This window comes from Microtus ochrogaster, chromosome 1, assembly GCF_000317375.1.
Source record: "Microtus ochrogaster isolate Prairie Vole_2 chromosome 1, MicOch1.0, whole genome shotgun sequence".
Classification (NCBI taxonomy): Eukaryota; Metazoa; Chordata; class Mammalia; order Rodentia; family Cricetidae; genus Microtus; species Microtus ochrogaster.
In genome coordinates this window covers 14,836,946-14,849,235 of record NC_022009.1, presented here as the reverse complement: position 1 = coordinate 14,849,235, position 12,290 = coordinate 14,836,946, and the positions used below count along the sequence as shown (strand labels likewise).

Sequence of the window (12,290 nt, the reverse complement as noted above, 5' to 3'; positions counted from 1 at the left end):
ATGCAAAGGTACATTCTAGAAGCCGTGCATGCAAAGGTACATTCTAGAAGCCGTGCATGCAAAGGTACATTCTAGATGTTGTGCGTGCAAAGGTACATTCTAGAAGCCGTGGATGCAACTGTGCTACTCACCTCACATCCACCTCACCTCCAACGTGCATGAGGAAAGAGCCATCGGGTTGCTTCAGGGAGTATAAATACTGAAGAAGCTTCTCTCTGAGAACAGTCGGGAGGGCAGAAGAAAATGACAGTCAGTGCAGTAGAGTAGGGGGAGCCCTCCTGCGTCTCCACCACTGCTCCTGCAGCTGTACCTGTTAATGACGTTGTAGGCTTCCTCCGTGCCAATGATGCACAGTGCATTGACAGCTGCATACGTGGGTGCAAGGTGTGGGTACTGCCCAGGGCCCCCTCCAAAGCCACCTTCTGGACTTTGACACAGCTCCAGGAACTGACACACGCTAGGTACATGGGCAAGAGGAATGACAAAGTTTGATAGCATTAATTTCCAAACATCCTTTTCTAATCATCCACCTACCCTCAAAGGGGCAAAAATCCCCTTTGCCACTTGACTACAACTAACCAAAGACTCAGCTCTTTACCCAGCTATTCTAGTTTTGTGTCTGTTCCTTTGTTCCAGCATGAGGCTGAAGGAAACATTTCATAGACCAGGGGGTGAGTTTCATGCTTTTTTAAATTATTTTTAAAGATTTATTTATTAGCCGGGTAGTGGTGGCACACTCCTTTAATCCCAGCACTGAGAAGGCAGAGGCAGGAGGATCTCTGTGAGCTTGAGGCCAGCCTGGTCTATAGAGTGAGTGCCGGGACAGTCTTCAAAGCTACATAAAAAAGCCCTGTCTCAAAAAACCAAAAAGAAAAGAAAAAAAAAGATTTATCTACTATATGTTCAGTGCTCTGTATCACACATATGCCTGCATGCCAGAAGAGGGGACCAGATTTCATTATTGATGGCTGTGAGCTACCATGTGGTTGCTGGGAATTGAACTCACAGCCTCTGAGCTCTTAACCTCTGAGCCATCTCTCCAGCCTTAGTCTCATGCTTCTGGACCAAACCTTTCCCTTTATTGTTCACTAAACTTGTCACCCCAGATCTGTAGCACTGCAGCTGCTCTTCTGAGGACCTCTGGATTCTGCCTCTAGCTCAGGGCGCAACTGCTGTTTCCATGCTGGTCATGGGTCTACATACAGTTGGCGTGCATTTCCTGGGCCCATGAACACACGCCCTCACTCACTGTCACCGGAGCCTTCACAGGCAACATCTTTCTGCTCCCACCACCCGGAAGAAGCCAGTTTTGAGTGCGGTCCGCTCTATGTTAGGAAGATGGGAGAGCAGAAGGGCTCGAGAGGGCACTGTTGTGGTTTAAATGGGAATGCCCCCCATCACCCGTAGGCTCACTTAGTTGAATATTTGCTTCCCATCTGGTGGTGCTGTTTGTGGAACCTTTAGGCTGTGAAACCTCACAGGAAGCTGGGACTCGGGTGGGCCTTGAACCAGGCGTACTTCCTGTGCATTCTCTTGCTTTCTGAATGCACAAATAGAGCCAGCGTCCTGCTCTTGTCACGATGTCTTCCCTGCCACGATGAACTACACCCCTGGACCCGTAAGCCCAAACCAACCCTTTCTCCAAGATGCTTTTTTTAAAAATTCTCTTATTTTATTTTTGCCACTGAGGCGTTTTACTAATACATATGTTTTGCATCGCTAGACAAAGAATCCCAGTGTTTTTCCTCCTGTGTGCTTTTGTCTAGCTTCTTCATGGCCCATGATGCCAACTGAGGTTGTCACTACAACAAAACCAAAATTGATGGGACCGCCCTGCCATTTCTCTAGGTCTTTGAACTGCACATTAAATCTGGGCTGATCACGCCACACTTCAACCTCCTCGTGAGACGACAGTGATTTTTTTCTCCCAGCTATGTGATAAGCTGGTGTAGGGGGTCCTTCTGTCTTTGTGTTGCTTTCATTGGTTAATAAAGGAACTGCTTTGGGCCGCACATGCTATGATTGCAGGTGTGAGCCATCGTGCACAGCTCCTCCTGATTCCAGGCTTTCCATTACGTTGGCAGGTACAGCAGCAGAACGCGATGACTGGCCGCCTCTGTCTTCACGGGCTAAGACAATATGCATTTACTTCTGCTTACACCTAAGATTTTATGGTAGGCAGCACAAGGATTGAAACTATAGTTTATCATCAGAGAAGGAAGAAATTTTGGAGCCCATTTTTTAAGAAAAGTTTTCATAAGTTGAGTTTGCTCTTTATAGATTTTCCAACCCTGGATCAATTCTTATGGAATATCCAGAAATAAACAGCTAATAGCAACTCCTAACATAGGCTAGCCACCAAATGGAAGCTTTCTGTACACAAAGCAAAAGGGTTTAACTAATGTGAAACTCAGCAGGTGGGCAGGAGAGATGGCCCAGTGGGTAAGGGCACTTATTTCTCTTGCAGAGGATCTGGGTTTGATCCCAAGTACCTACAAGGCAGTTCACAACCATCTATAACTAAGTTCAAAGGCATCTGATGTTCTTTTCTGGCCTCCGCGGGCACCAGGCAGACACATGGTGCACAGACATACATGTAAGCAAAACAGTCATATACATAAAATAAAAATGAATCTGAGAAAATAAAAAAACTCAACAGCCTGGAGCTTGAAATACACGCTGCTCAGCGACAGAGCATACACACGGGGCCCTGAGTTCAATCCCAGCATCCTGCCCCAGCCTTTCAAGGGCTGGGATTACACGTGTGTCCCTCTATACCGAGCTGCCATAAGCTTGAGGCCAGGCTGAACTATGTAGAAAATTCAGGCTAGCCTGAGCTACAGAGTAAGACCTTCAAAACCAAACAAAAACCATCCTGAAGAGTCACCTACTACCCATTTCCTCCCAGCTCCGAAGACAGACTACTGTAATGGAATGTAACGCTCCTGACACAGCAGCCTGTGGTCCCGAGTGAGCGCGGATCTGAATGTTCCAGACACCTTGCTGTCATGGCTCCACGCCAACCCCCCTCAGCTGACTGCCATGAGGCTGAGTGAGGGAACTGGGGGTGGGGCTCCCTTGTGGCTCTCCCTCCCCTACTACAGAACATTCTGACCCCGAGGCTTTCCAACTTGCACCCTAAGGAACAGACACGCTGACTGTGAAACGACAAGCTGTCATTAGCAGACTTCTCAAGCAACTTTAAGAACCAAAATGTTAATGATACTGGGACAGCTCAGAAAGGCGCAAAACACTAAAAAGACAAAAAAAATCACTGGCTAATAAAACATGGCAACCAGGAAGCATGAGTGCAAACAATAACAATAACAATGACAAGGATTCACAAACAAACAAACAAACAAACAAATAAGCATTCCTTCAGACGCCAGCCACAAGGGTGGGTTCCAGATACAGATCAGGGCTGTTTAGGGGGAGCTCTGCAGCCCCGTTTACAAACCAATGACCAGCAAAGGGGAAAACCCTCTTTGACATCAACGGACTGATCGAGACCTGGGTTTACCAGAGGCCAGGTGACGCGGATACCCACGGACACCAAGCACCGTTCATCTTTGCTGCACAATTAGAAGTACTTTGGGGGTTATTTTTTTAAAACCCAACAACCGAGTCATACCTAACACCAACTAAACCAGCATCACTGAGGGCAGATGGCGGTGGCAGGTTTGTCACACTCTGTGTGCCTCCACTGCTCACCCCAGCACCGCTACTTCTTAGACTCAGTGTCTTACTTTGGTTTAGTTTTGTTTTGCTGGGATTTGTTTGTTTGTTTTTCTTTTCTGTTTGTTTCTGTTTTTTTTTTTAAATTTTTGTGACAAGGTCTCATCATGTAGCTCCAGAGGCCCTATATCTCACTATGTAGACCAGGTAGGCCTTGAACGCACAGAGATCAGCTGGCCTCTGCCTTCTGACTGCTGGGAACATGGGCGCGCACTACCATGTGCAGCTTAGTTTTCTCTCTGTAGCAAAGGCTGGCCTGCAACTCACTACATAGGCCAAGTTTGCCTTGAACTCGCAGCAATTCTCCTGCTTCCGTCTGCTAAGTAGTGGAATTACCAGGAATGAACCACCACGTTCAGCTGTTTTTACTTCTAAGCAGTGCCTGGGTGATGCTGGCCTGAGGACCACTCTGTGGAGATCAATAAAACACATCTGTCCTGTCCAACAAGCAACCCTAGTCACAGGGGGCAACTTCAATTTTAATTCAGATTAATTAAATCAAATGCTCAGTGACTGTGCTTAGCTGGTGGTGACCAAGCTGTGTCACACATCCGACAACAGAGCCTGCCCATTATTGTGGGGCGTTCTATTAAGCACTGCTTCTCTGACATTCAACCATTACAGAGAATGAAAAACTTATAAGAGAATCAAGTTCAAGGGAAGAATATTCTGGCCTTAGTTTTTCAAATTTAACTTCATTTATTATTATGTAAGTATGTGTGTGTGATGGGGTGCCAGACACACGGAAGGCAGAGGATAGCTTTGTGTAATTGATTCAATCCTTCCAACTTTATAGGGTTCCCAGGGATCAAGTTCTGGACATCAGGCTTTTGCGCTAAGCACATTACCTGGTGAACTCTCTGACGGGCACTACTGTCGGCCTCATAAATCGGTCCTCTTAGACTTGTAGTAATGGTTGGACTAATCTATTTCTTTCTTTTTAAAAAAAATATTTATTTATTTACTTATTATGTATACAATATTCTGTCTGTGTGTATGTCTGCAGGCCAGAAGAGGGCACCAGACCTCATTACAGATGCTTGTGAGCCACCATGTGGTTGCTGGGAATTGAACTCAGGACCTTTGGAAGAGCAGGCTCTTAACCACTGAGCCATCTCTCCAGCCCTGGATGGACTAATGTAGAGTCAGAAGAAAACTCACCAGTGGGGACAAAGGATTCAAAAATTTGTAAATAAGCAAAGAATGTAAAACAACAGAAAAGCAAATCAGAGACCAAAAAAATAAAATAAATGAAGCAGGTTCAACCAGCAAATGTCACACTGCGGTCAGTATTACAGGGGAGGGAAGCATAGAAACACGAGATCAGAAATGACAGGGAACACAGCAGGGAAGGAACCAGCCATTAGGGCCTGTGAGATACAATTCATCAACAACAAGTATCTTGTCGAAGGTGTCAACTCAGCACGGCTAAGAACTGCATCTGGTCCCAGCCTCCGTTTTCCAACTAAGAGGAGTTCAGATTATACTTGTAAAAATAGCTAAGTATTAAAAAAAGAAAATATGAAGCCGGAAAGGGAACAGACTAACAAAGGATTAATATTATGGACAGACATCAAGGAGGATGCCCAGGTACATACTTCATGCATTCAAAAGGCACTATACAAACTCCAGTAAATTACAAAAAGTAAGGCTTGTCCGGAGTAAGAACAACTTAGCTTAGACTTTAAAACCATTTCTGGTCTGGGGGTGTGTGGCCTGGTGGTACTGCCGGCCCAGCTAAGCACAAGGTACAATCTCCAGCACCCGAAACAAACAAGTAAAACTAATGATGAAACAGGACGAACCCCAGCACCAGAATAGGTTGCCACAGAGACCACAGGCAAGTTACACGGCCAGCTGTAGCAGGAAACAGGAGAGCAGCCACCATCGACAGGATGGCTCAGGAGGGGCAGCTAACGCTCCTGAGAGGCAACACAACGGAAGGGGCACTGCCCCGGGCTGTGGAGTCCAACGGCGAACAAGGAAGATAAACACCGTTTCTTGTTGGTTCCAGGAGGCTAGAGCATACCCACCTAGATGGCAGCCATTTGGGAACCATGGTCAAGTTTAAAGTGAGTTATGTAGAACAGGGTTTCTCTACACTGGCAGGACTGGCCTGGACAGTTTGCTGTTTCGAGTCTTATGCCTACAAAGGTATTTACTGGCCTCCCTGACCTGTACCCACTAGACACCAGCAGAACCTGTCCAGAAAAGCACCCGGAGCGTCATCATGTCACTTAGATTTTAACTTTAAACTTGAAAGGAGGGGCTGGGGTTGTAGCTCCCTTGGTAGAGTGATTGCTTAGCCCTGGATTCCAATCAGAGCAACATATCCCTTGCTTTTGAAAGGGAAAGGAGGACAGATCGGAAATTCTGGCCACCCGCTCAGACTATGTTTCTTGTAGCCCAGGTTGGCCTCAGCCTCACTGTGTGGCCAAGGATAATCTTAATTTTTTGTTTGTTTGTTTTTTGAGACAGGGTTTCTCTGTGTAGCCCTTGCTGTCCTGGAACTTACATTGCAGGCCAGACTGGCCTCAAAGTCACAGAGCTCCGCCTACCTCTGCCTCCCGAGTGCTGAGATTAAAGGTGTGTACCACCACGTCCAGTCTATGCAATACTAGGGACCGAACGTCGAACTTCCTGCATGCTAGGCAAGTGCTCCATCAGTCGCGCTACATCCTGGACCTAGAAGCCAGACTTCAACGATACAGTGGGCTCCCTGTGATTTTCATCTGGCTCTGTGTGTTCCATTAAAGTAGCTGTTAATAACCAAGACTGGGAACACAGTAAAGTGCTTCCTTCAATGCTAAAATCGTTAAGTCAGGCAAGTGTTCCGCTCCAAAATAATTCTTCATTTATTTTATGTCAGCATACAGATAAATTCATGTACAACCTCCAAATCCCCACCTCTGAATCCATTATTCTCAAAACAGCTAATACCTGCACTAATAAAGGCCTGGCCTCGCTAGCCTCTGTCAGCCGGCACGGAAGTTGACAAAGTGCTTCTGTCCACTAGAGGGAACCCGGCTTATACTATTTCCTAAACAAACAAACCAGAGAGAGGACAAACTAGGATTAAAGATGAGAGGAACTCTGCACATGTGCAGGCTGTGTGTGTGCTGAATGCAGGTGGCGTGGGATGAGGGCAGGTAAACAGTAGGGCTGCAGAGCTGGCTCTCTGCCGCCAAGGTCACCTTAATATGTGCAGGAAGGAAAAATAGGACACATTTTATTCCAAGAGTTCCCTTTCTTTGTGCAAAATAAATGAATAGAGGCTACAGATCCGATAGGGAGTAAGGGAGGGGTGTGCAGGAGAAGACACAGCAGGGTGGGGGAGGGAAAATAATGTGATTATATTTAACTTAAAACTTAAAAATTATTTCAAACAATAAAAATTTTAAGCAAGGCAGTGGTGGTGCATGCCTTTAATGCCAGCACTTGGGAGACAGAGGCGGGTGGACCTCAATGAGTTCAAGGCCAGCCTGGTCTACAGAGTGAGTTTTTTTGAGGCAAGGTCTCACTACGTAACTCCGACTGTCCCAGACCTCACTATGTAGACCAGCCTAGCCTGGAACTCAGAGATATCCACAGGCCTCTGCCTCTGGAATGCTGGGACTAAAGGGGCGTATCACTCTGCCCAGCTAGAAGTTTACTTTAGATCTCACTATCCACACTGAACTGTAGCATATGCACGTGTAAACTTCTGTGTTGTTTTGTTTTCCTATGCATATCAGCAACATTTTTGTTTGTTTTGTTTGTTTGGGTTTTTTTTTCCTTTCGGTGCAAGGCTAGGTGAGCGGTATAGAGGACCGAACCCAGGGTCTCCACCACGCTAGGCAAGCTCTACACGCTGTAGTACAGCTGCAGCCCTCTGCTGTCTGTGTTTATAAGGGGTCTCACTCACACAGCCCTGGGTAGCCTCAGACTCTAGACAGGCCTCTCACCTCATCCTTCCAAATGCTGGGATTACAGGTGTGTATCACTACACCTGGCCTCCCCTCTATGCTCCTGGTCTCTAGAAGCTGAATCTTTTTATTTTTAATGGTCTGTTTTCCCATCATATCCCTTCATATATGTATTCTATATGCAAATATACACAAATATAAAGACACTTTAAATGGCTGAGTATTTCATTGTATGTACTATGTTACAATCAATCCACTTAAACTCTTAAGTAAATTTTAAAGCATCTCTTACTACTGATGCAGTTCAGTGGGACACACCCTTTAATGATGCCCCTCTTCCCATCGGGTTCTCTCCTTCTGCCATGTGTGTCCAGGTCAGACTCAGGTCATCACACATGGAGGCAGGTGCCCGCTAAGCTGTCTTGCACGTCCCTTTCTTCTTATCTGGTATTGTGACACTGACTTCCCCAGATCACCCACACTGATAAAAAGCTGACAGCGACCTGAGCCGTCTGCTGCAGGAACCCCGTCTCGTCTCTGTGGCCTCCCCTTCCAGGCCTCCAGGCCTCTCTCGCTGAGTCCTCCTTACCCCTCCCTGCTCTCATATGCCTCCTTCCTATTCCAGCATACATCCTGACAGTGTGGGTGTCGGGTGGTGGGCTCCCCAAACAACTCTCAGCCCCCAACTGGTATTTCAAAAACACATGGGCCTTTATTTTGACAATTAAACTCCTGTTGCTGCAGAAACTGCGTCCAACTCCACTTCCAGGGCTGGAGGCAAGCGGGCTTGCTGCAATGTTTGGATTATAAGAACAATGCATATTTTCCGTCTGCCTCAGAAACATGAATTCTAAGGGTTAATGGCTTAATTCTTTATTATCTCCTCCATCCACATTCATCACAAGACACCCTTCCCAGGACGGCAAGAATGAGAGGTTATTGTCAAAGAGAATGAACGAAACAATGTAAGTTCTGTTCCTCTGACCTGACAGCGTGACCAAGGCAGGGGCTCTGGGACTAGGCAGGGCTCGAGCGAGCCTCCGCCAGTCTTGGCACAGCTGCCATCCTCTGCCGTGCAGAAACAAACCTGGCTTGGGACCCTTGCATCCCCAGCTCCTCACCCTTGGGAGTACAAGAGAGTGGAGGCACACAAGTCAAAAAGACATGCTCTCAGTAAACCCCTCAGGTTCAATCCCTGGACGTCCTTTCCCATCCCGGGTAGTCCCAAGGTTGGTTTTGATATAAATGTGATGAGCGTGAAGTGCCACCTTGCAAACATCATCCGTGTCAGCAGTCTGGGACCATCTAAGGTGCTCACGTGTCTAGTCACCGTCAGAGGTGTGAGTCATGGCATCGGCACACCAAGGCTGTAACCTCCAGTCCTGTGGCGAGCTGGTCTGCCCCGCACATTACACAGCCACGGAGGTGTTTAAGGAAGGCAAGAATATTTTGATTCACAGAGGGTACACGCTTTCCATAGCAGCTATGAAACATATACATTTCATCACTACTATCAGAGATGATGGTGAAGACTCTTCTCAAAGAACAGAGCCAGGGAACACAGAAGGCAGAGGCAAGTGGATCATGGTGAGATCGCAGCCAGCCTGGTCTATATAGCAAGTTCTACGATAGGCAGGATTACACAGAAACACTTTCTTTAAAAAGAGAGAGAGGAAGAGAGAGAGAGAGAGAGAGAGAGAGAGAGACAGAGAGAGACAGAGAGAGAGACAGAGACAGAGACAGAGAGAGAGAGACAGAGAGAGAGAGAGACAGAAACAGAGCTCCTTTGGAAGTTCAAAGAGTTGTTCCACCCACAGCCCACAACAGGCTTCTGAGTGGAGGAGTTTCCGGAAGTTGCTGGAGGTTAAGGGAAGGGCAAGGGTTTCTTTGTAACACTCTTTCCTCTCTATTACAACAAATAAAACGGAAACAAAGGGAATTTCAAATTCAAGATGTGATTCCAGAGAATGCCCCAGGTTCCCCCCGAGCCAGACTCACTCTGCGGCCACTATTTGAGGGATGGGTTCATCTAGGAGTTCCAAGCTGTGCAGGATCCAGTAGCAGAGCCAGGGGCGGCTGGCATCCAGACACTGGGAAGGGCGAGAAGAAAACACACCCTTTACTCAATCATTCCAAGATCCTGTACACAAGGCTACAACTGTCTTAGTCCCCAAAGCCTAGAAAGGGGAGGAGGCATCCTTTCTTGGATGGCAATCGGTAAATGAAGGATGCTTTGCTTTGTGGCCTTAGCCAGGAGGTGGCATGTCCATCCGTGACAAAAGGGCAGTAGGAAGCAAGCCTTAAACCCAAGGGGTCCCTTCCCTGAAGGTGTCCAAGCAAGTCTGAGCCGAGAACTTACACACCAGGAAGGTAAATCCTCCTGTTTTTCCAGTGCAGACCCAAGGAAATACAATCTTGAATTCAGTCATTTACAGAATCAGCAAATATTTGGTATCTGCTTGTGCCAAGCATCATAGTCCTCAGGGGCATGGAAATAATGGAAACTGGCTCTGAGTCTTGGGGTGCTCAGGATGTAGAACACTGGTGTGCCTATCTTAGAAAAAGAAGCAGCAGACACATAGCTGCCCCATGTCTTTCCGGAACAAGGTGAACATGTGTACGTACATACATGTTAACTGCTGCTGTGCGCAGAAATAGCACTGAGGACCTGGAGGAGGCTGACTGTGGATGGGGACTGGGCAAAGGCTTCTGAAGGTGACATGTAGATAGACCTTGATCCTAACTCGAGTCAGACATGGCTGCTGAGCACCCCACGCTGGACAGTGCAGGTGGTAGGTACCATTTACCAATTCTACTTAAAGTAAACAAGGTCTAGGGAGACCAATATTTTTAATGTCACAGTTGGGGTGTAGGCTGTTACTCAGGTTGCCTATGAGACCTGGAAAACCCTTCCACAAAAAAATCAAATTGTTTTTTGATTGAAAAATTGAAATAAAAGCCAGTTCAAAGCAGAGCTACCGTTTGTGAAGGGAGGCGGGGACACGGGAGCCTGCCTGTTATAGTCTTTTCTTCTCCTATCACAAAGCTGAGGTTCATCCCTGAATCTCACAGCTCTTAGACTCGGGCTTTAAGAGTCACTCTGTGTTTAGTGTCCTCTGGAATCCAAGTACTGGTCCTCAAGCCAGGACAGACACTGGATCAGCCTTACAGGGCCACGGTGTGGGGATGCTGGGAACTGAGTTAACCGAGATGTGAAGGGAGCCAGCGGAAAGCGCACCGCGATCCAGGGGGACCCACCAGCTCTAGGGGCCACCAAGGAGGGAGGAGACTTTATTTAGTCCCTGTCAAAAGTAGAGTCCCAGCTCTGAAAAGCAGCCTGTTTCCTGCCAGAGCCATGTGGTCTGATGGGTTCGTCTGCAACAGGTGAAAACCAACAGCCTTCTGTGTTCAAATAAGGGGTGGGTATGCTCAGGGCTTGACAGAAAGTTCCCCAGCAACATTTTTACCTCATAGGCATCTGTCAGCTGTCGAAGGCCTCTTTTCAGATAATGGAAGTGCTTCTCCCTCTGCAAAATGAGCCTGGAAAGACAAAGAGCCTGTAAGTCCTCCTATCAGCTCACGCTCCCACCACACACGTGCACGCACGCACCCCACAGTCACTAACTGGATGCCTGGTGACTTCAGTGCGTACCAAAGACAACTACAGCAGGGAGAAGAGGCACACCTCTGAGTTCTCTGGAGTGCCTGCACACTGTCCTGGCAGATGTGCGGAGAGAAAACAGCTGCACTGGACGCACACTGTGACGCTACTATAATCTACCCCTAAAGCTCCTCCAGGACCTAGGAATGTTTTATCCTGGGACCGCCTGTGCTGTGCACACCCTAACTCAGAACCTCTCTGCTTCCCTGGGTTGGTTAACTTCGGTCACTTGAGTCGTTTCTCCTGGGACCACTTGTCCCCCTGGCCACCCCTTGGCTGTCCATCTGTTACTCCTGCCCCCAAATTCCACCTCCCACGTGCTGACCCACAGGCCTGGCCAGAGGACGCTGTTTGTATTCCACAGCCAGTCAGGCCTGTGGCACTGGGGTCAGCAATACTGGCTTTGAGATGGAATGTGCTGCCCGTGGCCACCTGCGAGGGCAAAGAGAGAGGCGGGACTTGTTGCTTAGTGCTGAAAGATGGCCTGTGTGGCTCCGGAAGAAAGAGAAAGGAAAAGAATGTCAAGACGCTCACCGAGCCTGCTGACTGTGGAAATAAAGGAAAGAGCGCCATTCTCTTCTAGGTAGTCAGTTCAACAATTGTTTCCAGAGCTCCCACTGCTCTGTGCTCAGAACACGAGCACTAACGTGCTTCCACCTCAGAAAAAGAGATCTTCCAACACAGGAAGAGAGATGCTGTCTAAAAAAAAATAGCGGTGGCATCTACCTGTTGTAATGCTAACATTCAGAGGGAAGGAAGACGACAGACTCCAAGCCAGGTATATAACAAGACCCTTCACACAGAGAAACAAACAGAAGACAAGTGGGTGCCTGGTGAAGGTTCAAGAAAGGCGCTGACATGCCTTGCCAGGAACTTAATAACCAACCCTTCCCAAAGCTCAAAGACCCCACCATCTCCTGATGCCATTATGACGTGTGTGTGTGTGTGTGTGTGTGTGTGTGTGTGTGTGTGTGTGTGTGTGTGTGTGT

At 47.6% G+C, this 12,290-nt stretch overlaps 1 protein-coding gene across 1 annotated transcript in view; it reads right to left on the bottom strand.

The window, feature by feature from the left end:
- Fntb (farnesyltransferase, CAAX box, beta) overlaps positions 1–12,290 on the bottom strand; it is a 66,791-nt gene that overhangs the window by 29,446 nt on the left and 25,055 nt on the right. Inside the window, exons 3-6 of the mRNA XM_005343236.3 lie at positions 11,108–11,180; positions 9,639–9,730; positions 311–457; positions 132–215 (exon numbers count right to left, since the gene is read on the bottom strand). Coding sequence (XP_005343293.1) covers positions 132–215; positions 311–457; positions 9,639–9,730; positions 11,108–11,180 — 396 coding nt within the window. The remainder of the gene's footprint in view (positions 1–131; positions 216–310; positions 458–9,638; positions 9,731–11,107; positions 11,181–12,290) is intronic.